Genomic DNA, 27382 nt, shown 5'->3' with positions numbered 1-27382 from the left:
CATGGCACCCAACATGACCATTTCCAACCAGGCGGACCCTGGCGTAATAACCTCACAGGCAAAATCGACTGGCCAGGCTCTTCCTGCTGTCTTCTTAATGCATGTTCAGACCTCCCCTCCCTTCTTATCTGGGCAGGGTCTCTCGGAGATCATGAAAGGGCCAGGTTACTCCCATTTGAGAAACCCATCAAAGAAATGCCAAAACAAGGTTATAAACATAGTAGAATATTTAAGTCTTTACATTGAGAAATTTTAATTGCATGATAAAGATTTTCTTTTAAGACTGCCTTTTTTCCTCTGGGACTATATACATGGTATCATTTGAAGAAAATATTGAAGCCCAGGCCCTTCACAAATATAAGGCCTGGGTGAGAGGCCAGGGGTTGAGGGTAAGGGGTAAGCACTCAAATACCCTCTGCTTTCCTAAATTTAGAACCTAACCCAAGATCAGTAAAAACGACTGCTGATGCCTCAAAGATTCTCCCTTTCCTAGGTATTCAAGCATTTAAACTGTTAACCTGACAAATGAGCTCTAATGAAATTCCAGGCATAAGCAACTGAGAGTACAGTCCTTCTAGTTCCCCTCAAACAGGAAGGATGGCCTCTAGTCAACCCAGTCTATCCTCATCTCTTTTGTGCATATACATAAAATGTTTAAGAAATGATAATAATATATATACAGATTTCAAAAGACTCAGGGAGATATGAGAAAATATTCTTTTATATACTCGCCATTTGGCACAAATTTTACTTTAAAATAGCAAAAGCTAGACTCATTCTGTGGCAACCCAGGACAAACCAATATGCTTTGCTCCTGGCATTGCCATTTTGAGAAAGGTCAGGGAGCCTTAGCCATTAGTCATCCAGAAACCTGAGTGAAGGCCACAAGCAGTTACAGTGTTTAGGAGGGAGTCAGGAACACAGAGTTCAATGATAAACTCTAATCTAGCTCAAGTAGCAAATGCCCAGCATCAACTGACCCACATGTACGCTGCATGGTAACACACTGTTCCAACCCTGGGCTCCTAGATTTGAAGATCCTACAGGGCTTATCCACAAATCATTCCTTTCCTGACCTAACTCAGTGACAGTAATTTTGACTAAAATTAAAAACCACAATGAGTCATGAGTCATACTGAAAAAATTCAAAACCCTTTAAGGGCAACACCAAACTGTTTTTGCTAGAACATGTACATTGAGATAACAGAGCTAAAACACACATAAACATCAAAGGCTCACTAAATTCTTTTATTTCATATGATATTAGACGCTATGCAGCCAGTTTCAACTTCCCCTTCAAACAAAACCAAAGCCCAGAAATAACTGAAAGAGAAGCAGCATGGTGGGGATGAAAAGGTTTGAAGTGTCACTGCTGCCCAAGTTACATCCTCCTCAAGTTTTGGTAGCAGGTTATTTGAAAGACAGTATGAGTCACAACCTTTTGTATCCTTTAAAGCCTGAATGACTAGTCCTAGTCTTTCTCCCCACCTTCTTTCACCTCCTGTTCAAATCTAGCATCTGTGAAGGAAGAGGGGATTCATAGCCTACAAGGTTCAATCAAGAACACTGCTATTTACAGGCCCATCAGCTCCTCTGGTCTTTCTTCCATCTCATGCTAGGGTTACGGCAGAAACAGATAAACATAGAAATAAGTGTGTCTTACAGATACTGCTGCTGCTGCTGCTGCTAAGTCACTTCAGTCATGTCCGACTCTGTGCGACCCCAGAGATGGCAGCCCACCAGGCTCCCCGGTCCCTGGCATTCTCCAGGCAAGAACACTGGAGTGAGTTGCCATTTCCTTCTCCAGTGCATGAAAGTGAAAATTGAAAGTGAAGTCGCTCAGTCCTGTTCGACTCTTAGCGACCCCATGGACTGCAGCCAACCAAGTTCCTCCGTCCATGGGATTTGCCAGGCAAGAGTACTGGAGTGGGGTGCCATCGCCTTCTCCATTACAGATACTAGTAGTTTTCAAAAAGTAGTTTTCAAATGTATGTTGATGTTGTCACGATAAGTAAAATCAAAATCTACTTTAAAACATTATAAATTCATTGTAACCTTTATTCTTATATATTCTTAATTAACTAGTAATAGTTTACCATTATTACTTGAAGGTCTTATGCTGAAAAAAAGTTAACAATCACTATTCTACACCAGAATGTAATGACTGCTGATGTAACGACACAGCAGAGGTGTAAATACCTAAACACAAATGAAGTGGAACAGACACAATAAGAGATTCCTAGGTGGTTCAGTGGTAAAGAACCAGCCTGATAATGCAGGAGAATCCAGTGGGTTCAATCCCTGGATTGAGAAGATCCCTTTGAGGAGGAAATGGCAATCCACTCCAGTATTCTTGCTGGGATAATCCTGTGGACAGAGGAGCTTGGCAGTTTACAGTCCACGGGGTTGCAAAGAGCCAGACACAACTGAGCACAGACACAATAAGAAAATATTTTTACTTATGAAAAAAACTGACAAAATCTAAGATGTGGTTTAAAAAAGAAAAAAAGAAAAAATCTGGAAATAAAAGTCAACAGTAGGCTTAACATCAAGCAACAGTCATTCTTAAGAAAGGCTACTAACAAAATAATGAACATAATTTAGGACCCAGAGAATCATAAGCTTGTAACAACTAAATAATACTGCTTTGAAACATATAAAGTTAAAATTGACAATTATGAAGAAAACTGACAAATCTACAATTATTGTACATTTCAACAGACCTTAATCATAAACAATTTATGACCTATAGTAAGACTATATAACAAGTCAGATCAATAATATTTATATGTTGGTCTAATTGATAAAAAGAGAACTCTACACCCAAGCAGAAGAGAATACACTCTCTTTAAACACACACAGTATACTTACCAACAGTGACCACTTATTATGTCACAGAATTTCCAAGAATCAATAATACATCTTGACTGCTGGTCATAAAGCAATTAAATCAGAAATAAAACAATCAAAAGATACAGACATATCTCATTTTACTGTGCTTCAATTCACTGCATTTAGCAGATACTGTGTTTTTTACAAATTGGAAGGTTTGTGGCAGCTCTGTGTTGAACAAAACTATAGGCACCATTTTTTCAACATCATTTGCTTACTTCATGTCTCTGTGTCACATTTTGATAATTCTAACAATATTTCAAGATTTTTCATCATTATTATATTTGTTACGGTGAACTTTGATGTTATTACTGTAATTGCTTTGGCATTTTTTAGTAATAAGATTTTTTAAATTGAGGTATGTACATTGCTTTTTTTAAGACATAATGTTATTGCACAATTAACAGACTATAGTGTAAATGACTTTTATATACACTGGAAAAAAAAATTCATGTGACTTGCTTTATTGCAAATACTGCAATAATCTGGAATTGAACCTACAATATCTCTGAAGTATGCCTGTAGCAAAAAGAATTTTTAAATGTACTACTAAATAATACACATAGGTAAGAGGAATTCACATCAAAATTACAAAATATTTAGGGGCTGAACTACTGTATGTAAGTGGGCTTCCCTTGTGGCTCAGCTGGTCAAGAATCCGCCTGCAATGCAGGAGACGTGGGTTCAATCCCTGGGTTGGGAACACCCCCTGGAGAAGGGAAAGGCTACCCACTCCAGTGTTCTTGCCTGGAGAATCCCAGGGACAGGGGAGCCTGGTGGGCTGCCATCTATGGCATCGCAGAGTCAGACACGACTGAAGCAACTTAGCAACAGCAGCAGCAGCGTAAGTACCTATAAGCTGTTTACAAGCTTGTAATCAGACTTAGAGCAAAACTGAGAGCTCAAAATGTATTTATTAAAAACAAGAAATACTGAACATAAAAGAAATATTGAAAATAAGATATTCATATAATAAACTTAACTAAACAATGAATATAAGAGCAGAATTTAATGAAACAGACTTTGGGAAAAAAATAATAAAATATAAATCCCCCCATAAGAGTGATAAGAAAAAAAGCAGAAGTCAACAATACTGAACAAAAAAGGAGAGATGAAATGGATAATTTCTTAGAAAAGAATCAGATTGCTAAAGCTAACTCAAAATGAATTTAAAACCTGAATTAGATAATAAAAGGAATCTGAAAGAGTAATCGAATTTCTTCCTCTAAAGGACACCAGACCCAGAGAAAGTTTTAGAAGCAAGTTTTGCCAAACTTTCAAGGATAGACAATCCTTTTGTTATATAAAATGTTTCAAAGACTAGAAATCTTATTTTATGAGACCAAAATAACCTTGATAAGAAAACAGGGTAAGAAACAGAATAACAAAAGAAAATTATAGATCAAGATCCCTCAGGAACTAAGAAGCAAAGCCTGTTAAAAATATTAAAGTTGAATTTAGCACTGCATTTTCTTTTCTAAATCACAATCACATAGTGTTCGTCTCAGAAATGCACAGGTGGGATAATTCCCTGGGGGCCCAGTGATTAGGCCTTCATACTTTGACTGCTGGGGCCTAGGTTTGATTCCTGGCCGGGGAACTAAGATCCAGCAAGCCATGCAGAGTGGCCAAAAAAGAAAAAGAAATGCATAAACAGGTCACCATAAGAAAAGCTGATATTTATGGAGTAGACCAAGGACCATCTTACAGAGTAAAGGATAAAAACTGCATGATTATCTGAGCAGATACAGAAAAAGTATTAAATAAAAATAAGCAATCATGACTTTTATTTTTTAAAAAGGTCTTACTATAGGAGAATAAATTAGAGGAGACTCTTCTATGAAAAAAGCTTAAAAAGTAACTGAGTTTATTTGGAGAAAATGAGATCGAGAAGTTCAAGAAGGAAGCTAATAATCATGAAAAAAATTTTTCAGGTATTTTTACATATATTATCTCACTCATTTAAGCCTCACAATAACTAATATGTTATGAGAAGAGATTCTTACAAGGAAGGGCAAAAAACATTCCTAGCATGCTAGACTGAGTACAAGCCTGGGAGTCAGATAGTCTAGGATTTGAATCTTAACTCTGTCATTTATGTACTGGGTAACTTTCAACAAATTACTGTGAACTACTCTGAGTCTCAGCTTCCTCATCTACAAGATGAGGTGGATTAAATAACAAAACAAAGTACCAGCTCATAAAAGGTATTCAAGAAATAGAGCTATTTTTTTTTCAATTTGTTAATGTTGGAATTTTATTTATTTTCCATAGCTAAAATGTATTTACATTATTTATATATGCATTTCAAAGGCATTTTACTTTGTAGCACAGAAAATACACAAAACAATTATCCTCCAGGTATAGTTTTTGAATATTATTTCATAAATAAATCTTGTCTCATTTATATGCATATTGTCCATAACAGAAATAGAGCTATTTTTATAAGGTTCTCTTGCATCTACTAAGAAAAGAACAATAAAGATTTTAAGTAGATGGGGAAAAAAGCGCTAATTTTGCGAACGTCTTAATTTGAGAATGGACCTTTATAGCAATAGTGAAGGTAATAATTAAGGGAATTTTAGTCGCTAATTACTTTTAGTGTTTCTGTTTATATTTGCAGGGTACCGTTGGGGTAGCCAATGGCCTCAATTCATCTATATAATAAAGCAGTTGGATTATATAATCTCTATGATTTTTTTTTAATTTTAAAATATTATGACTTTAACTTCTATATAGGTTAAGAACTGTGTGTGCGGTACATCACAAATTACATCCGTAAAATTCCTCCTTTGGAAATACTTAGGAAAACTGTAAATAGTTATCCTCAGAGTTGTATAAAGTTAGTTAAAAAACAAAAGGAAAATGTGAAAGTCACTCAGTCGTGTCTGACTCTCTGTGACCCCATGGACTATAGCCTGCCAGGCTCCTCTGTCCATGATTCATGATTCTGCAGGCAAGAATACTAGAGTGTGTAGTCATCCCCTTTTCCAGGGGATCTTCCTGATCCAGGGATCCAATCAGGGTCTCCTGCATTGCAGGCAGATTCTTTACCATCTCAGCCACCAGGAGAGCCCATAAAGTTATTACTGCCTAAAAAAGAGTCGGGTGGACTACATGACTTCTTGGAAGTCAGATTATGGAAAGAACACACACTTGGACACCACAAGACCATCAACAGGAAAGATGCTCTTCCATTTACATGAGCAAACTTAGGTGAGTTAATGTTTGTCAAACCTTAGTTTTCTTATCTATAAAATGAATGTATTAATACTTTGAAGTTGGTATTCTCAGAATTACATGAGAAAATAAAAATACGTAAGTACCTCACCCAATAATACATAATAAATGTGAGTCCCCTTGGCCCCTTGAGTTTTCCTCAATCATGTTACTATGACTAGTCTGTTGGCAATGGAAACCAAAGTATTACATGTTTCAAGGAATACTTGTTTACTTCTTAATTATTAAGGTATACAAAGTAAAATAAGGGTTAAATCCCTGCCAACATGTTTAGAACTCTCCCACGAGTTAATAAAATACTCAGAGTTCATTACTGAGAAGACTCAAAATTTCAATCATTTTTGTTTGAGAAAGTCTATGAAAAACAAGTAGTACTCAACTATGTTTAATATGGCAAGTTCAAAGGTGAACTATTTAAAGTCTAAATGCTTGCTCTAGGTCAAAGGTGCAACAAATCAGCTGGCAGATGTGAATGATTATCTCACGGCTACTTGGTCAGCTATGTTAAGTGACAAAAATCTCTTAAAGCAGCAATGGAAAGGATCACAAAAAAACTTGGAAAAAAAAATTAGAATCACACCTTAGCCCCAGAGAAGCAAAGTGCATTGAGTATTAATCAAAGAATTAATACTTTAAAAAGATGTGCTGGCCACTTTCACCAAGAAGAGTGTTTGAAAATTCAGATTTTGTCACAAATTATTCAGAGTGTTCAAGATCAAAGCAATGAAAAAAGCTAATTATGAGGGCTTGTGATCTAAAAATACAGCACTATTACTTTTGGTCAGAAGAGACCTAAATTAAGTGTAAGCATGTTTAAATCCTTTAGAAATTTCTTTGTACATGAATATCAGTCAAGATAAAATTATATCAAAAACAGACTATAACTGTGCTTAACTAATAAAGTTTAAGGGTCAAAACAAGACAATTTCCTAGGAAATATGATTAATGGCCATTCTGTACATTTCCAATACCACATACACCCTTTTACAAAGTATTTTAGGAACATTCTTTTATTTGATAGGCATAAACATTACAATATGTTTCAAAAATAGTCCAAACTAGTGACTCAATCCAAGTTTTGATGATTTCAAGCAGACTGTGCAGAGCAGCCCTGAGACAGAGTGGCGACACCTCCCAGCTCTAAATGAAACTGTCATCTGCCTGCCAACAGACAAAATGCACTATGCCCTTTTAAATAAGTTCATACCGCAAGACCACCTCACAGGTAACACTTTTGGACATGCTCAGACACTTTTGGACATGCTCAGACACTGAACACTCCTGGATAAGAGTCAAGAACTGCCTTCCTTATCCATTTCTGCTCCATTGCAGAAATAAGAATGAAATTCCACTGTATACCACAACAGCAATTTTTCTGAGGCAAATAAAATAGTTTGCCATAAACATTTTTTTACCTATAAGAAATCAACCTGAAGCAAATCCATGATGACAGAAAATGAATCTGGTCGTTTTGACATACAGCTTACTCTCCTTCACTAACACCTACCTATTATTCACCTTGTATCTGCTATGAATCTTCCTGAAAAACCGCCTTCATCTTGTCATTCTACTTACTGTTCAAGAAGTGCAAAGTTTCCCTGCACCCAACTCCAAATTCCCCTACCTGGCCTCCAAGGGCTGCATCATGTGGCCCAGCTACCCAAAGCTCAGTTCCCATCACTCCCACTGTGACTTCCTTTCCTCACAGCCCCCATGACTGACTCATGCTATTCATTCCACCTGGAGTATTTTCCTTTCTCACCACACCTGTCCCCATTTACAGTATGCTCCTTTTTCCCTCCCGCTATCCTCCCAAGTCCCACTTTCTACATGAAACGTCTTCCTACTATTTCTACCTAAAATGAGAGCACTCCTCAGAACTTCTATTACAGTTGAATCAGTCTGTTTTACACCTCTTCAATTTGAAACTTCTTAAAGCATTTTCTCAAAAACCTCTTTGCAGGGACTTTCCTAGTGGTTCAGTGATTAGGAATCCACCTTCTAATGCAGAAGATACAGGTTTGATCCCTGGTCAGGGAACTAAGATCCTGCATGTCTCAGGGCAACAAAGCCCATGGTCAGCAACTGGAGAGCCCTCACACCACCAACTAGAGAAAGTCCATGTGCTGCAACAAAGACCCAGTACAGCCAAGATAAATAAATATTAAAAAAGGAAATAAAAAATCTCTCTGTAATAGCAGGCTACCTTATTCACTCCATGATACACAGAAGAATAAAACTCTCATATATGACTTACCCTCTTGGGTATACCTGGAATTATGCACAGTTTTCAGCCACAATATCTATATTTCCACTAATTTCTCCCCCACTAAAGAAAGCATAATAAAAAGCTGGTGAACATATTATACTTCAATAAAAGGTAAAAGGAAAAAACTGAAACCTAGGGAGTTGGAATGAGAGGGATGTTATTATATATGTGATCTTGAATATGATCAATTTACACTGAAAAAAAAAAAACCAAGCACTTGCAAACTTTGGCACTTTATCACTATTACTAAATAATTTGTAATACATCTTACAAGTGATCATTCATAATAAGAATGATACAAACTGCTATTCTATGTAGCACTTAGCACACGACACACATAAAAAGTCATCAGTAAATACTCAATTAACCAATTAGTGTGTCTAGCCCATTAATCAATCAATTGCACATAAATATTATCACTGCTGCCACTGCCTGATAACAGTGATTGATGATGATGACACAAAATATAACATGGAGTACAGCAGCTGACTCTCCTGCTGCCAGACTCTAAGGGAACAGATGACTTCTTATAGGGTGAGTCTAAGCAATATTTTAACAGTATAGCATGACCATGGCACTGCTGAAGTCCATGAAGATCACAGTGTCTATGGCAACCATCATGCAACCCTACACCTCTTGTGCAACAGCGTGGCTATTAATGCAATCTTCGGTAAAATTAGTAAATTGTAAACTCTATCTGCCAGTGCAGTCAGGGATCAGATAACTTTTGCTCCACCCAAGAACAAGTCTTCCTGTGACAAAGCAAATCTTGTTATATATTAAAATGGCCCTCAGTTTTATAATAACAAATTGCCAATCATTAGAAGTCTCTTATCCATAGTTACAACCCAAATGTATAATCTTTAGCTGATACTAAAACATTCTGTAACATTCCAGCATGCCCCCTTAATTGCCAGTCACACAATTAGACTATGATTTTAAGATCCCCTCAAAACCTGATAAAATCAAAGAATCTGAAAATGACATCTTTCCCTTTAAAAATCTCTACATCTACATCAGATTGCTTAGGTATAAATCCATCTATAGATCACCAGTCTTCTGTTTTCTTTAGCCCTGACATTTTAACAATCTAGAAGAGACTGATCTAAGAATAAAATTTTTAACTTATTTTTTAGTGTTCCCAAAGCAGACACTATTTAGAAATCCTTGTGAAAGTGGAGGCAGAGGAAGCACCAGTCTATCATGCCCTGGAAACTTCCAAACATCAACCAAACAGCCCAAAAGAATGTCCTACTCAACAGTTCCAAGGATGTCATTAATTGCTTCCATCTGTTTCCCTCTCTGTCCCCTCCCCATCCTAGTCAAGGCATCTACTAAAGCTATTTTTTGCTTCATTTTGCATTCTAAAGAAAAGTATAAAGAGGCCTGATGTTTTAAACTACAGAATATTTATTTTTCTCCATATCTGGTTGATAACCACAGTCATATTATTTCTGTACTCCAGGTTATTTTCAGGTAACATTTCAGAGAGTGGCATATTAAGATATGTACTTTTAAAAAACTGCTCAGTAATTACTTCAGTTGGTCATAACACAATGTTTTCTCCTGACTCCTCAAGGAAACCAGGGATTTCCCCCCATAGTATGATAAAGGTTAAAACCTCTAAATGGTTTCATCCATTGATGATCCTTTCCTAAATCAATGGTTTCATTAAATGTTACACAAAGACAACTTCTGATTTGTCATTTATTCCACATTTATTGGTTAGAATTCCCCTCATCAGTTAGGGCTATTAGGTTACTGTGAAATAAAGTACACATAGGAGAGAAAGGATAGTTATAATTTTTTTTCTCTTTTGATGAGAACTTTTAAGATCTACTCTCAGGAACTTTCAAATATACAATACAGTATTGTTAACTATATTCACCATGCTCTACATTGTATATCCATGACTTATTTATTTTATAACTAGAAGTCAGTGCTTTTTGACACATCCCTCCACCTCCCCACCTCTGACAACCACCCATCTGTTCTCTATACCTATGAATTCATTTTTCAAAATATTCCACATATAAATCATACAATATTTGTCTTTCTTTGACTTATTTCACTTAGCATAAGCCCTCAGGGTCCATCCATGTTGTTACAAACAGCAGACTTTTCTTCTTTTCTATGGCTGAATAATATATATCTCACATCTTCTATATCAATTCACCCATTGATGAATACTTAGATTGTTTCCATATCTTGACTATGTAAAAAATGCTGCAATGAACATGGGGTGCAGATAGATTTTCAAGATGAGTAATTTTGTTTCCTTAACATAAATACCCAGAAGTTGAATTGCTGGATAATGTGATAGTTCTATTTTCAATTTTTTGAGGAAGCTCTTAACTCTTTTCTTTAAATTTTCCATTACCAGAGTAAGGGGCTGGGGACCTAGCTACCACCAAGGGTGATCAATGAAGTTTTGCTTTGTTTTAAAGTTACCTACTCTTTTGAGAATGTCATCACAACTAGGGTACTCCTTAATTTTTCTAAGTCCCCAAGGAAGCCTGTGAGACAGCACACAGCGTATTTCAAAAGTTTATCTCCGGAAGTGAAGTGTGAACTGTTAGTTGCTCAGTCATGCCCGACTCTTTGCAACCCCATGGACTGCAGCCCGCCAAGCTCCTCTGTCCATGGGATTTTCCAGGCAAAGATACTGGAGTGAGTTGCCATTTCCTTCTCCAGGGGATCTTTCCGACCCAGGGATTGAACCTGGGTCTCCTACACTGCAGGCAGATTCTTTACAGACTGAGTTCTGGGAACAAGCAGAAATCAGTTTCCTAAAGAAATTCATTTACCAATCAAATGATACTCAAAGACTTGAATGTGAAGGGTTGAAAGTAACTTTTTATAGGTTCATCAAGTCTAACTTACCAGATATTGAATCTCCCTATACACTATCTCACCAAGCTCTGTACCTTCCAGGGGTTGAGGGATAAATAGGTATAAGCTAGAGTTGTGTTTTTATTATAAAGTAAATGCAAGTTTAATTATAATACATTTAACTGCCAGCATTGGACTCTTAATTATTACCATGATGATGAAATGGCACATAAAGTAGGCTCATACTGGTTAGACCCGGAAGAAACCTAGGAGGCCACCAAGTCCAAGGAAGGCAAGTTTGAAAAGATACTCCCACAAAACAGACTGCAAAAAACAGATGCTTCTGGTACCTTACTTCCTAACACATGAACATTCTGCAGAATTAACAAAAACATAGTTCTGTAGAAGCACCCACTCAAGTAAGTTAGAAATAAGGCACCAATATGGGTGAAATTTTGCATCTGTTCAATGAAAATAATAAAACATAAGGAAGATAAAAATAAAGGAACACTTTTTGCTTTATTTTGAATTGTGATATATCATATAGATACAGAAAATTGCAAAAGCCTATGTATAATTACAAAATAACCACTCATGTAACTGAACAGTTAAATCAAGAAATAGAACATTATTAACACTTTAGAAGCCCCTGCATTTCTCTCCCTCATATAGCCCTCCTTTTTCATCCTCAAAACACTACTACTCAGACTTCTGTGTTCATTATTTCCTTGTTCACCTTTATCTTTTAACCTTACAGGCATCCTTAAACAACACAATTTATTTCTACATGGTTTTGAACTTTAAATAAATGGAATCTACCTACATATTATGAGATGGTTAGATGGCATCACCAACTCAACGGACATGAATTTGAGCAAACTCTGGAAGATATGAAAGACAGAGAAGCCTGGCATGCTGCAGTTCATGAGGTCGTCAAAAGTCAGACAGGACTTAGCGACTGAACAACAGCCTATATATCTCTATCTCTATCATTCACTTCCCTAATTATTTTTGAGATTCATTCATTCTTTTTTTTAATTCATAAAGTTGACCATTTTAAAATGAGATATTCTCATTCCTTTTTACTACTAATATTCAACAGATGACTATACCATGATTGTTTTTATCCATTCCAATGTAGATAGACAAATGATATCATGAACAATGTTGATATCAGTATTCTTGTATATAGATCCTAGTGTACAAGGGTATAAGTTTCTTTAGGGAACATACTGGGAGGCAGTGAAACTGCCTATCTTCTGCTTTACTAATGACACATTGTTTCTCAAAGTGGTTGTTCCAATTTACATTCCCAACAGCAGCATATGGGTGTTCCAGTTACTCCACATCCACACCAACAACTGACAACATCAGACTTCTTAATTTAGGAGCTTATAATAGAACAATTTGTACTTTTCTGGTGACTAATGACATAGAGCACTTTCGCATCAGTTTACTGGCTATTTGGATTTCCTTTTGTTTGAATTACCTATTCAAATTCTTTGCCTCTTTTGTTTTTTAACCAAATAGTCATCTTATTCTTAATGACTTGTAGAAGTTCTTTTTTTTTTTTTTTTTGTCTTATGCATCAGCCTTTACTTTTACTTAGGACTTGACTGTCATAAAGAAGCTTTAACTAATCAAAAGTTAGTAACTCTGCTTACTTTAGATAGGATAGGTCAAAATGCTTAGAAATTTAAATTTAAAATGCTACCGAAATATGTTACAATATTTTTTTAAGTTTATATCTACAGTTATTGCTGAGCAAAAGTATTCAGTACATAATCCAGACTCATGCATGCTAAAATCAGAATGTTTCTAAATCATTTCCACTCTGAAAAACAAAATTCAGAAGTCATAGTTTGATTAAAAATTATGTCAAAAATGTTTAACACCAATGAATAAAATCAACAGTAGAAAACTTGAGTGTTGAAAAATGAAAAACTGAAACTTCAACTGTTACCAGAGCTTTATATATTTTAAAATTTCCTTCTACAATCACTATTTTTCCTTTCCTAACAAAAAGACTATTCTGCTTAGCAATAGAAGAATGTTTAATTACTTACTTAATAAATGCTGGTGGCATATCTCTCTTCAAAATCTGATCCTCAGTGGTTTGAACAGTCTCTTTTCCAACCTACAGGGAAAAAAAGATTCACATTTCAATTATAAATTCTCAGACTTTTAAAACTATTACTTAAACATATGGGAAAAATCACAAATAATCTATAATTTAAGCTTCTGGATTCGAAGATAATTTCTAGTTTTATTTTTAAATTATCAGGACTGATCCTATATTTCCTTCCATAATATACGTGGATAACAATATGGCGTGCAAACATAAAATATAATCCTTTTTCTAGAGTGATTAATTTGAAGGCATCATTGAGCACACTGAGTGAAAAAAAGAAATTCATCATTGAGAATACGTATGTGTGTATTTATTTATGTTTAATCATAAACTGCCACATCTCTCAAAGACTACACGAAGTACATGAATCCAGTTAGGTAGGTTAAAATGTCTATTCAGAAAATAATTGACATTACTGGAACTGGGAAAATATACGAAGCAATTATAACTCTGAAACTAGAACCAAATATATGAAAATACACAGCTTAACTAGTAATCAACATGATGTTTTCCCTAATCATCAGTTCAGTGGCTCAGTAGTGTCCAACTCTTTGCAAGCCCATGGACTGCAGCACGCCAGGCTTCCCTGTCCATCACCAACTCCCTGAGCTTACTCAAACTCATGTCCATCAAGCCAATGATGCCATCCAACCATCTCATCCTCTGTCATTCCCTTCTCCTCCCACTTTCAATCTTCCCCAGCATCAGGGTCTTTTTCAAGGAGTCAGTTCTTTCCATCAGGAAGCCAAAGTATTGGAGTTTCAGCTTCATCATCAGTCCTTCCAATGAACATTTGGGATTGATTGGTTTGATCTTCTTGCAATCCAAGGGACTCTCAAGAGTCTTCTCCAACACCACAGTTCAAAAGCATCAATTCTTTGGTGCTCAGCTTTCTTTATACTCCAACTCTCACACCCATACATGACTACTGGAAAAACCATAGCTTTGACTATTGGAAGATTTCTTGGTAAACTAATGCCTCTGCATTTTAATATGCTGTCTATTAAATTGCATAGCTTTTAATAGACAATAGGTTGGTCATAGCTTTTCTTTCAAGGAGCAAGCATCTTTTGATTTCATGGCTGCAGTCATCATCTGCAGTGATTTTAGAACCCAAGAAAATAGTCTGTCACTGTTTCCATTGTTTCCCCATCTATTTGCCATGAAACAATGGGACTGGATGCAATGATCTTAGTTTTCTGAATGTTGAGCTTTAAGCCCACTTTTTCACTCTCCTCCTTCACTTTCATTAAAAAGCTCTTTAGTTCTTCTTTGCTTTCTGCCATAAGTGTGGTGTCATCTGCATATCAGATGTTATTGATATTTCTCCTGGCAATCTTGATTCCAGCTGGTGCTTCTTCCAGCCTGGCATTTCACATGAGGTACTCTGCATATAAGTTAAATAAGGAGGGTGACAAAATACAGCTTTGACATACTCCTTGCCAGATTTGGAACCAGTCTGTTGTTCCATGTCCAATTCTAATCGTTGCTTCTTGACCTGCATACAGATTTCTCAAGAGGCAGGTCAGGTGGTCTGGTATTCCCAACTCTTGAAGAATTTTCCACAGTTTGTTGTGATCCACACAGTCATAGGGCAACTTGAAATCATATATAATGCTACATGCTGTAATGGAATAGATAGTTTTATCCCCTGCTGGTGGCAATGTAAACTGGTACATTCTCTTTGGAAAAGCATTTGCTAATATGTGTTAAGCGAAAAGCAAAGGAGAAAAGGAAAGATATTCCCATTTGAATGCAGAGTTCCAAAGAATAGCAAGGAGAGATAAGAAAGCCTTCCTCAGCGATCAATGCAAAGAAAGAGAGGAAAACAACAGAATGGGAAAGACCAGAGATCTCTTCAAGAAAATGAGAGATATCAAGAGAACATTTCATTCAAAGATGGGCTCAATAAAGGACAGAAATGGTATGGACCTAACAGAAGCAGAAGATATTAAGAAGAGGTGGCAGGAATACACAGAAGAACTGTACAAAAAAGATCTTCACGACCCAGATAATCACGATGGTGTGATCACTGACCTAGAGCAGACATCCTGGAATGTGAAGTCAAGTGGGCCTTAGAAAGCATCACTACAAACAAAACTAGTAGAGGTGATGGAATTACAGTTGAGCTATTTCAAATCCTGAAAGATGATGCCATGAAAGTGCTGCACTCAATATGCCAGCAAATTTGGAAAACTCAGCAGTGGCCACAGGACTGGAAAAGGTCAGTTTTCATTCCAATCCCAAAGAAAGGCAATGCCACAGAATGCTCAAACTACTGCATGATTCCACTCATCTCATACAGTAGTAAGTAATGCTCAAAATTCTCCAAGCCAGACTTCAGCAATACGTGAACCGTGAACTTCCAGATGTTCAAGCTGGTTTTAGAAAAGGCAGAGGAATCAGAGATCATGCCAATATCCACTGGATCATTGAAAAAGCAAGAGAGTTCCAGAAAAACATCTATTTCTGCTTTATTGATTATGCCAAAGCCTTTGACTGTGTGGATCACAATAAACTGTGGAAAATTCTGAAGGACATGGGAATACCAGACCACCTGACCTGCCTCTTGAGAAACCTACATGCAGGTCAGGAAGCAACACTTAGAACTGGACATGGAACAACAGACTGGTTCCAAATAGGAAAAGGAGTACATCAAGATTGTATATTGTCACCCTGCTTATTTAACTTATATGCAGAATACATCATGAGAAACGCTGGACTGGAAGAAACACAAGCTGGAATCAAGATTGCTGGGAGAAATATCATTAAGCTCAAATATGCAGATGACACCACCCTTATGACAGAAAGTGAAGAGGAACTAAAAACCTTTTGATGAAAGTGAAAGAGGAGAGTGAAAAAGTTGGCTTAAAGCTCAACATTCAGAAAACTAAGATCATGGCATCTGGTCCCATCACTTCATGGGAAATAGATGGGGAAACAGTGGAAACAGTGTCAGACTTTATTTTTTTGGGGCTCCAAAATCAATGCAGATGGTGATTGCAGCCATGAAATTAAAAGATGCTTACTCCTTGGAAGTAAAGTTATGACCAACGTAGATAGCATATTCAAAAGCAGAGACATTACTTTGCCAACAAAGGTCCATCTAGTCAAGGCTATGGTTTTTCCAGTAGTCACGTATTGATGTGAGAGTTGGACTATAAGGAAAGCTGAGCGCCGAAGAATTGATGCTTTTGAACTGTGGTGTTGGAGAAGACTCTTGAGAGTCCCTTGGAATGCAAGGAGATCCAACCAGTCCATCCTAAGGGAAGTCAGTCCTGGGTGTTCAATGGAAGGACTGATGCTGAAGCTGAAACTCTAATATTTTGGGCACCTGATGCAAAGAGTTGATTCATTGGAAAAGACCCTGATGCTGGGAGGAGCTGGGAGCAGGAGAAGAAGGGGACGACAGAGAATGAGATGGCATCACCAACTCAATGGACAGGAGTTTGGCTAAACTCCGGGAGTTGATGATGGACAGGGAGGCCTGGCGTGCTGCGATTCATGGGGTCGCAAAGAAGTCAACACGGCTGAGCAACTGAACTGAACTGAATATGTGTTAAGAAACGAAACTGTCCTATCTAAGAATTCCAGTTATGAGAATATATCCTATAAGCAATAATACCAAGTGTGGTAATCACAATATTTCTAAAAATATTCACTATCATGCTAGTTAAAAAAGCAAAAACATTTTTAAAAAACTTATCCAACAATGAGGAACAGTTAATTAAATTAAGATATATCTTTAGACTTAGTACTATGCAGCCATTAAAACAATGCTTATAAAGACTCAGCACTATGGGAAAATGTTTATGATGTTATAATTCATTCAAAAGGATAAATAAAAAATAATAAGTACACTATGATTAAAACAAACCCCTAAATCATTATTATAAGGCCAAAACCCTGAAAGAATATAAAACAAAATGTGTTTATTAATGCTTGCAAAATTTTGAGTGAATCTGTATCTGTATGCTCTTCTATTTTTCTGAATCTTCTAATTTTCTGAAATGTGAATATAAAATTTTTATCTTTTAAAAAGTAATATTAACATATTACTCTGGGTTACTTAGGTGCAGTTATTTCCTATCAAATGATTTTAGTAATTATCTGTCATTTTATACCAAAATCTTTCCAAAAAGTAATGGTTAAAAAAATTTTTTTAATTTAAAATACTGTCACATTAATCAGATAGTGTGTATCTTTACATGTATTTGCTATACTACAAATGGTATGTATGCTTACCCTTTCTTCAAAATCATTCCTATGTAGGGCTTGGATGTCAATTTTTCTTTAACTATATCATATTACAAAGTAATATAGAAGAAGCAAACTTTCATATAAGGGGTAGTGAAATTTACCCTTTTATCAATATAAAACTATTTAGGAATGTTAAATCACAAATATGAACCAGATTTCAATGCAGAAATTTATGAAATTTTTAAAACCCAGAATGGAAATTTTCTCAATCCTATTATTTAACTTTTTATTGAGTTTTAAGAAGAAAAACTAGTTTAAAAAATCCCAAATGCACAGTAAAGCAGCTACAATAAATAATACAATAAATAATTCTCAAGAATTACCAGTCAGGCATGAGTTAATGAATACAAGTTTTTTTCTCTCAAGTTAATAGCTCAGAAAAAAGCAAGACACATATACCACTGTGTAATAGCCAGTGCTTTTGTAGACAATAGACAGTCTGTATCATAATAAAAGCCTTTCAGATCAGCAGCTAGTTCTCTAGAGTTTCTCAGATCAAAACATGACAGAATATTTCCAGATGTATTGTTCACCAGAGTTTCCAACAAAACTTAGCCATTCAAAAAGCTGTAGGCCATGACTTCATGAAGGAAAAGATGAAGTTCAGCAAAAAAGTCACTAGTTCATTCTAAGCATAAAGGGCTTAGAAAGATACTCACACTTAGAGAAATGGCAATCCCTTTTATCTTACACATCATGTGTACACATACAGAGCAAGAGCTAGAGAGAGACAAGAGCAGAGAAAGAGTGAGCAAACTGGGGACGTGGGGGGAGTTCCTCTTATATCTCCTTTAGAAAGTATTCAGTTATTCAACATTATTAACATATACTGAATGCAACTGCATGTGCAATCATTGTCTAGGTACATTACACAAAGCAGAAGTAAAAATAAAGTTTCCTGCCCTCATGGAAGTTATATCCTAGTGGGAGGAGACAGAGATAGCACAAAAGTAAACACATAAATAAACAACAACAAAAAATCATGGCAGGTATTAGTAAAGATGATGCTATAGAGTATGTGGTTGGAGTGAAAAGAGAAACAAAGTGTAAAGTGAAAGTGTTAGTAGCCCAGTTGTGTCCAACTTTTTGCGGCCCCATAGGCTACAGTCCACCAGGTTCTTCTGTCCATGGAATTCTCCAGGCAAGAATACTGGAGTGGGTAGCTGGGAACCACAGAGAGGACAAAGAAGTAACACTGGAGCTGAGACTCTGAAGCTGAAGAAGAACTACATATGCAGGAGCTGGGAAAGAATAATCCAGAGGAAGAAGCAAGAAAATGACCCAACGCAAGAACGTTTGGGTATACCCAAAGAGCCCTAAACAGGCCAGAGTGGCTAAAGCTCAGTGAGGAGGGGTGTGGTGATAAGGCTGGGTTTTCAGAAGAAGGAGGGGGGTTAGATCACAAACAGCTTTTTAAGGTCAGGTTAAGATATTTGGAATCTTTTCTAAGTACAACAAGAAGCAGGAGAGCTAAACAAGAGACTGACTTGATTTGATTTCTTTTTTAAGTTTTGGCTGCACTGGGTGGAATCTTCCCAATCCAGGGATCAAACCCATGTCTCTTGCACTGGCAGGTAGATTCTTATCCACTGGGCAACCAGGGAAGTCCTGATTTTTTTTAAGGTCATTTTGCCTGTTATAAGGAAAAGTGATCTTTGCAGGCAAGAGGAAGCGGAAGGACCAGTTAGGAGGCTACTGTAGTCATCCAGAGGAATGATAGTAGTGACTTAAAACAAGACATGAAAGTAGAAATGGAGAATTCATTTTCTTGGAGGAAGAGTTAATGGGACTTGCTCTTGGAATGGGTGAAGTAGGGATTAGGGAGTGGACTGAGAGAAAAAAAATTTGAAATGACACGTAGGTCAATTAAGTAAAATGTCTTCAAAGGCAGCAATGCCAGAAGGCTGATATATAGCAAAGATTTAAGATAAAAAGATAAAACAATCATGAATATACCAGGCAAAACAATGAAATAGTTTTTCAAATAGCAAGTATTCTGACCCCCAGTAGAGGTAATTACTAACAAATGAATCCTATTGGGACTTCTCTGGTGGTCCAGTGGCTAAGACTCTGAGCTCCCAATGCAGGTGGCCTGAGTTCAATCCCTGGTCAGGGAACTAGATCCCACATGCCACAGCTAAAGAACCCACATGCTTCAGTGAAGACAGAAATCACACATGCTGCAACTAAGACCTGGCAAAGCCAAATAAATAAATAATTTTTTTTAATGAATTCTATTAAAATATTTTGTCTCTTTTGTCAAGATAAAGGTAAATGAAGAAGAGAAATAGACAATAAAAACATACTCAAGGGCTACTTATTTAAAAGCTATTTTTAAGTACTTAAGTGATGGGTACTAAATCTGATTATTTTAAGCTGCATTCATAACCGCAGTGATAGTATCCATAATTGCTCTGATCTTCAATACACTCAGCCTATAATTAGGTTACATACAGTGAATGGCTATTTTTAAGGTACACATAAAACATGTTTATGTAGAATGAATGCCACTTCACTTGGGGAATTGATTTTTGGCAATGCTGTCCAATAGAACTTTCCGTTATGATGGAAATGCTCTATTTATGTTCTATTTAATTTGTGCCACCCAATACAGCAGCCATTAACCAAGTGTGGCTACTGAGCATTTGAAATATGGCTAGTGTAAATGAGGAACTGAATTATTACTTTTATTTCACTTTCATTAAATTTAAACTTTTTTATTAAGGCTTTTTCATTGGAATATAATTGCTTCACGATGTTTTGTTCCAAATTGGGAAAGGAGTACATCAAGGCTGTATATTATCACCCTGCTTACTTAACTTATATGCAGAGTACCTCATGTGAAATGCCAGGCTGGATGAAGTACAAGCTGGAATCAAGATTGCCAGGAGAAATATCAATAACCTCAGATACGCAGATGACATCACACTTATGGCAGAAAGTGAAGAACTAAACAGCCTCTTGATGAAAATGAAAGAGGAAGAGTGAAAAAGTTGGCTTTAAAACTCAACATTCAAAAACTAAGATCATGGCATCTGGTCCCATCACTTCATGGCAAATAGATGGGGAAATAATGGAAACAGTGACAGACTTTTATTTTCTTGGGCTCCAAAATCACTGCAGATGGTGACTACAGCCATGAAATTAAAAGACTCTTGCTCCTTGGAAGAAAAGTTATGACCAACCTAGATAGCATATTAAAAAGCAGAGACGTTCTTTTGCCAACAAAGGTCCATCTAGTCAAAACTATGGTTTTTCCAGTAATAATGTATGGATGTGAGAGTTTGACTATAAAGAAAGCTGAGCACCAAAGAATTGATGGTTTGAACTGTGGTGTTGGAGAAGACTCTTGAGAGTCCCTTGGACTGCAAAGAGATCAAACGAGTCAATCCTAAAGGCATCCGTCCTGAATATTCATTGGATGAAGGACTGATCCTGAAGCTGAAACTCCAATACTTTGGCCACCTGATGCGAAGAACTGACTCATTTGAAAAGACCCTGACGCTGGGAAAGATTGAAGGCAGGAGGAGAAGGCAACGACAGAGGATGAGATGGTTGGATGGCATCACCCACTCGATGGACATAAGTTTGAGCAAGCTCTGGGAGTTGGTGATGGACAGGGAAGCCTGGCGTGCTGCAGTCCATGGGGTCTCAAAGAGTCGGACATGACTGAAGGACTGAACTGAAACTGTTGTGTTAGATTCTGTTGGACAATGAAGTGAATCAGCTCTGTGTACACATACATATAAGTCCTACTTGGACCTCCCTCCCACTCCACCCCATCCATCTAGGTCATCACAGAGCACCAAGCTGAGCTCCCTAGGCTATATAGGGAGCTATCTATTTCACACATGGTAGTGCTTTACGTCTGGGATGAATTGGGAGATATGACTATTTTTTAAACAATCATTTTAGGTTTACAACAAAATTAAGGAAAAGATACCGAGATTTCCCATACACTCCCTGCCCCCATACCAATTCAGTTCAGTTCAGTCGCTCAGTCATGTCTGACTCTTTGTGACCCCATGGACTGCAGCACATCAGGCCTCCCTGTCTATCACCAATTCCCGGAGTCCACCCAAACCCATGTCCATTGAGTCGGTGATGCCATCCAACTATCTCATCCTCTGTCACCCCCATACCAATAGCCTCCCCTATTATCAACACCCCCCACCAGAATGGTACATTTGTTAAAACTGATGAGTCTACCATTGACACATCATAATCACCCCAAATTCATAGTTTACATTACACTCTTCTCTTGGTGTTACACATTCTATGGATTTAGACACATGTATATTGACAGGTATCCATCATCATGGTATTAAGCAGGATATTGCCCTAAAAATCCTGTGTTCTGCGTTTTCATCCCTCTTTCCACCCAAAACCCCTGGAAAATACTGACCTTTTTACTGTTTCTACAGTTTTGCCTTTTCCTGAACATCACATAGTTAGACTCACATGGCATGTAATCTTTTCAAACTGTCTTCTTTCATTTAACGTGAATTTATGGTAGCTGTGGCTAGCAGCTACCATACTGGACAACTTCAGTCTATGGAACTTGCACTGTTTCCTAAACTGGTCTTCCTGCCTCCAGACTTCCTTAATTCACTCTTCATACATCTGGTAGGTAAATGTTGCTTTTTGCCTTTGCTACTTGGTGTCTTCACAGAAGAAGCGAGCTGGGCCTGGAGAGACAGCAGTTGCCAGGTGGAGGAGACACCAAGCACAAAGAAGAGCACAGGCCAAGGCTCAGAAGTGTTTGAGCACACGGTTAACTAGACAAGAAAAACAGGCTGGTGTGGCTTCAGCAAAGGAAATGAAAGGCAAACTGGAGTCAGCCTGGGAAGGGCTTTGTATGCCAAAGTGAAGGCAGAGAGGATTATGTAACTTAACCTGCCCATTTATTCAAAGGCTGTCATCCTTTGTACTAGATCTGGATCTTTTCAATTCGGTGTTCCATCACTTTATCAAGTATCAAGTCAAGAACTTCAAAGAAGCCAGTTTCTAAAGATATGCAGGACCATAAAGGCATCTCCTATGTGTAAACAGCTGACAAAGTCTACGGAGGAGAGCCAGAGACAAGAGTTCCTGTTTTTAAGCCATCAACCAGGAGATAATACTTATCCTTCTCTCTCCCCACACTATCAAAACAGAAACAGTTTCTACAGGAGCCATTTTTTCCAAATAAAAAGAATAGAACAATTCAGAAAAGGATTCACAAAATGCCCTTTGTTAACTAGCAACAATCTTCACGGCTCGTAGGAAAACATTATTCCTGGAGATCAACGTTAATATGGGGAAGCATATGATTTCCTAATACAGACTACAACTGAGCAAACAGGAGGGTCAGTGGTAATCTTGACAAATGCTTCTTGAACCTGTGCAGTACCAGGTCATCAAAATTCCTGACAAGTTATGTCAAATGTTTGCTACATACATGTTAAGAGCACATGTGTGGGAATTTGGTGATTTGATTTCTAGTTACAGCTTTTCCCAGGCAAGAATACTGGAGTAGATTACCATTCCCTGCTGCAAATAAATGACTATGTGACCTCAAATAAATCATTAAATTACTCAATTATTTCTTCCATACTACCTGATCTCTTTAAGGGTCTCCCTACTTGTCTACTGTGTGTTGACCAAACTCTCTTTTAGCTCTCTGAGGTAGAAAATTTATTTTCTCTACCTTACGATCTCATTTTCTACCTCAAATTCTTTTGGTGAGCAAGAGAAGGTATAAAACGATTAATAAATACAAAATGTAATAGCTCTCATTTCCTACACATATTATGCATATGTTTTATGACTGTGAGATGCCTAAAGTAGATGCCTGGTTTTTTTAACCTTAAAATAAGCCTTATTCCCTCTGGAAAAAAAAGACCTGTATGGTAAGGGTTTGTTTTTTGTTTTTTTTTTTATGAATAAAAAAGAATGACATATAAGGTCTTAGTTTTATATTATAGTCTTAAATCCTGAGCAGGTTTTTCAGGTCAGCATTCAACAACAACCCTTTCAAAGTAATCCAGCTTTACAGTAAATACTTTTTATGGCTTCCAAACTGCATTCCTTTGCTTAAACTCAGATTTTTTGGTTCTATTCAATGCTAAAATAATTTCTTTTATTTTCTTCTTCAGAGAACCGCTTCTAACTCTTGAGGCCCAATTCCACTTCATTCAATGAATAGGCAGTAAGTGCCAACTATGTGTCTGCTAGGTGGTGAAAGAGAATGAGATAAGAAATAAAGCATCCTTAGACATATAAACTGAAATAATGGTAGTGAATGAGTAAAAGACCTGGGGGCATTTTTAGGGGCTTGGCAGGAAGCCTTGTTTCTTTTGAAGAGCTCTTACTTTGTTCCATAGTTAATTTAAATATCTTTTGTTCATTCTGTGACTCTAGTTCCAAGTTACTTGCAAGAAGCCTTTTGTCTTCAGCTGTTGTTATACTCTTTTATCACTATCTATCTCAATTTGGTTCAATAATAGAGATATGGTTTCTTTTTAGCAAAAAAAAAAAAAAACTTGGCTGATTCAAGTCACTTCCCAGACTAAAAAGTATGTTAATGCAGATGTCTCCCTCAGCGAGACTAAGTGTAAGAAAACTGGAAGACAAAACACAGCAAGTTGGACTTGTGTTAGTGATTTGTACTGTACAAGCGGTAACTATAGAGCATTATATTAAAATGGTGGCAGGGAGATGGTAATCAACAGAAGTTGCTAATGTATTTAGACAAGAAGATACAAATGATGAAAACGTAACCCTGACTTACAGTTAAGGTGACAGTGGGCCGAGCCAAGGTATGAGGTCAACTGACGGACCTATTGATTGTGACCAGACAAGGGAATATGCATTCATCTGCCTATTAGCTTGGCTTAGTATAAGGCTGATCAATCTATTATTTGGAACAGCCATTCTGATAGGTTGTTGTTGTTGCTGAGTCACTAACAAAATGAAAAAGCTGATATGACACCAGAACAATGACATGTCTGATTCTTTGCGACCCCATGGACTGTAGCCCACCAGGCTCCTCTGCCCATGGGATTTCCCAGGCAAGAATACTGAGGCGGGTTGTCATTTTCTTTTCCAGGGGATCTTCCCAACCCAGGGATCGAACCTGCATCTCCTGCCTGGCAGGTGGATTCTCAACCACTAAGCCTCCTGGGAAGCCCATTCTGATATGTAGCCATGTCCAGTGCTATCTGTGGGTCATACAAGGGTAGTGAAAATGTATGTGTCTCAATATCAGCAACACTTTTGATTGTTTTCCTACAATGGTTGGTGACGGACTTGTGATCCATCCACTCACTCACTGGTTCCTTTTGTATCATTCAAAGATGACACACCAGGGACTTCCCTGGTGGTCCAGTGGTCAAAACTCCATGCTTGCAATACAGGGACTGGGAATTCAATCCCTAGTCGGGGAACTAAAATCCCACATGCTGCCCAGAGTGGCTAAAAAATAAAAAAATAAAAACAGAAGCAGGGTTTAAAAAAAAAAAATGACACACCAGAGCCAAATGTCTATGTATTTAGTTTTAAAATTTATTTTTGGCTACACTGGGTTTTCCATGCTGTGTACAGGCTTCCTCTAGTTGCACTGAGTGGGGGCTACTCTCTAGTTGCGCAGGCTTGTCATTGCGGTGGCATCTCCTGTTGTGGAAAGCATGGGCTTTGGTAGTTGTGGCACAGGGACTTAGTTGCCACGCGGCATATGGAATCTTCCCAGACCATGGATCTGGATTCCTAACCACTGAACCAACTGGCAAGTCTCAGAACCAAGTTTTTAAAAAGCCACATATACCAGAAAAATTAGGACTCTTTAACCTACTGTGATTTCTAACTCATTCGTTTAATCAAGTACTTACTGAGAACTTCATACATAATAGCCATGCACAACACTGTGTGTGATGAGAACAAAAAAAAATAAGTGAGACGCAGGCCTTGCCCTTCACAGACAAGACAAATGCTTAAATAAATCATTGTAAGATAAGACAATGCTCTAACAGAGTTACATCCAAGCTTCACAGAGGAAAAGAAACTCTAAGAAGGCCAATAAGAGTTCTCCAGGAATGATGGGACTTGGGGAAGAAAGAAGAGGTTTCGGAGAAACGAAATGACGGAGAAGCATATGTGAAATTATGGCCAGTTCAGGGGACATAGACCCACCCAGCTGGAACAAAAGGTATTGGGTGGAGAAAAGGTATAGAGAGTAGGAAGCTGGAGAAAAAAAAATGCCACATCAGGGAGGGCCCTATGTGCAATGTACTTAGACTTCACTCTCTAAAGCAGTGGGAAATTATTTTATGGTTCTAAGGAAAAGACATATTAGGTTTATATTTCAACAAGAAAAACTCAGGAGAAACAATGGACCAGAGGGAGAAAAACTAGAAATACAAGTTCATTTGTTAATTCATTTATTCAATCAAATATTTATATAACATACCATGTGCCAAGTATTAAGACAGTGATGAAGAAAATACACATGGCCCCTGACCTCAGGGAGCTTAGAGTCTCAGTAAAAGATAAACTAAAAGTGAACTAAAGCAGCAGCTGTACAGATGGATATGAGGGCAGATGTAAGAAATCCATCTAAATCCATCTACATGACACTCAGTCCAAATAGAGGGCAATGGACATGCCCAGACTTCTGAATCAAGTGACTTGGTAATGTCACGGGAAGCACACTGACAAACTGCCCATCCTGGCCAGGCACCAAAGTCAGCATTTACGTGAGTTATTTTATGACAGGAGGTCTCGGAACACGGACCTAATAAGCCACCACCAAACAGAAGAATTCGGGAAAGGTCAAAAGGAGAACCACATGTCTGACCACCTCCCAAAATCCTTCTTGCTGGCATCCATCTTGGCTAAGCAATGTGTGCGCCACCAGGAAGGCCTCTAAGTCAGAATGATTGGCCAAAGACGACTAGGAAACTAATCCTATCACCATAAAAACCGAGACTGCGAGCCACTCAGCAGAGCAGTTCTCCTGGGTTCCCTTACCCTACTGCTCTCCACCCGGGTGCCCCTTCCCAATAAAATCTCTTGCTTTGTCAGCTCGTGTGTCTCCTTGGACAATTCACTTCCAAGTGTTAGACAAGAGCCCATTTTGGGGCCCTGGAGGGGTCCCCCTTCCTGCAACAGTCAGACCTGTAACGGAGGATGACAGCCAGCTCCAAGAGAGAAACTAATTCTTATCTATGGGATGTTCAGATGCAGATAAGCAAATGTTCAAGGAGAAATCATAGAGATGATTCCTCAGTTTAGTTGACTGCGTTGAAGAAATAGGTTGTGGCTGGTAGAATCAGCTGATAAAAAGAGCTGAGAAGGAAATGTGCGAGTGCAGGGTCAGGGAATGGTAGAACTGTGTCATGAAAGTCAAAAGGATAGAGTTTCCAGAAAGTGAAAAATAGTGTCAACTCTAGAGAAAGGCTAATGGTTTCCAGTACATTTACAGAGTTGTACAACCATCACCTGTATATTGTCACCATGCTTATTCAACTTACATGCAGAATACATCATGTGAAATGCCAGGCTGGATGAAGCACAAGCTGGAATCAAGATTGCCAGGAGAAATACCAATAACGTCAGATATGCAGATGACACCACCCTAATGGCAGAAAGTGAAGAGGAACTAAACAGCCTCTTGATGAAGGTGAAAGAGGAGACTGAAAAAGTTGGCTTAAAACTTAACATTCAGAAAACTAAGATACGAAAAAAAAAAAAAAAAGAAAGAAAGAAAACTAAGATACGCA

At 37.6% G+C, this 27382-nt stretch overlaps 1 protein-coding gene across 4 annotated transcripts in view; it reads right to left on the bottom strand.

Annotated features, from left to right (window-relative positions):
• VCL (vinculin) overlaps positions 1-27382 on the bottom strand; it is a 108830-nt gene that overhangs the window by 56376 nt on the left and 25072 nt on the right. For all 4 annotated transcript variants that reach the window (XM_045165555.1, XM_045165556.1, XM_045165557.1 and 1 more), the window contains exon 2: positions 13300-13370. In XM_045165555.1, coding sequence (XP_045021490.1) covers positions 13300-13370 — 71 coding nt within the window. The remainder of the gene's footprint in view (positions 1-13299; positions 13371-27382) is intronic.

The sequence above is a fragment of the Bubalus bubalis genome, chromosome 4 (genome assembly GCF_019923935.1).
Source record: "Bubalus bubalis isolate 160015118507 breed Murrah chromosome 4, NDDB_SH_1, whole genome shotgun sequence".
Taxonomy (NCBI): domain Eukaryota; kingdom Metazoa; phylum Chordata; class Mammalia; order Artiodactyla; family Bovidae; genus Bubalus; species Bubalus bubalis.
This window is presented reverse-complemented; position numbering and strand designations above follow the sequence as displayed.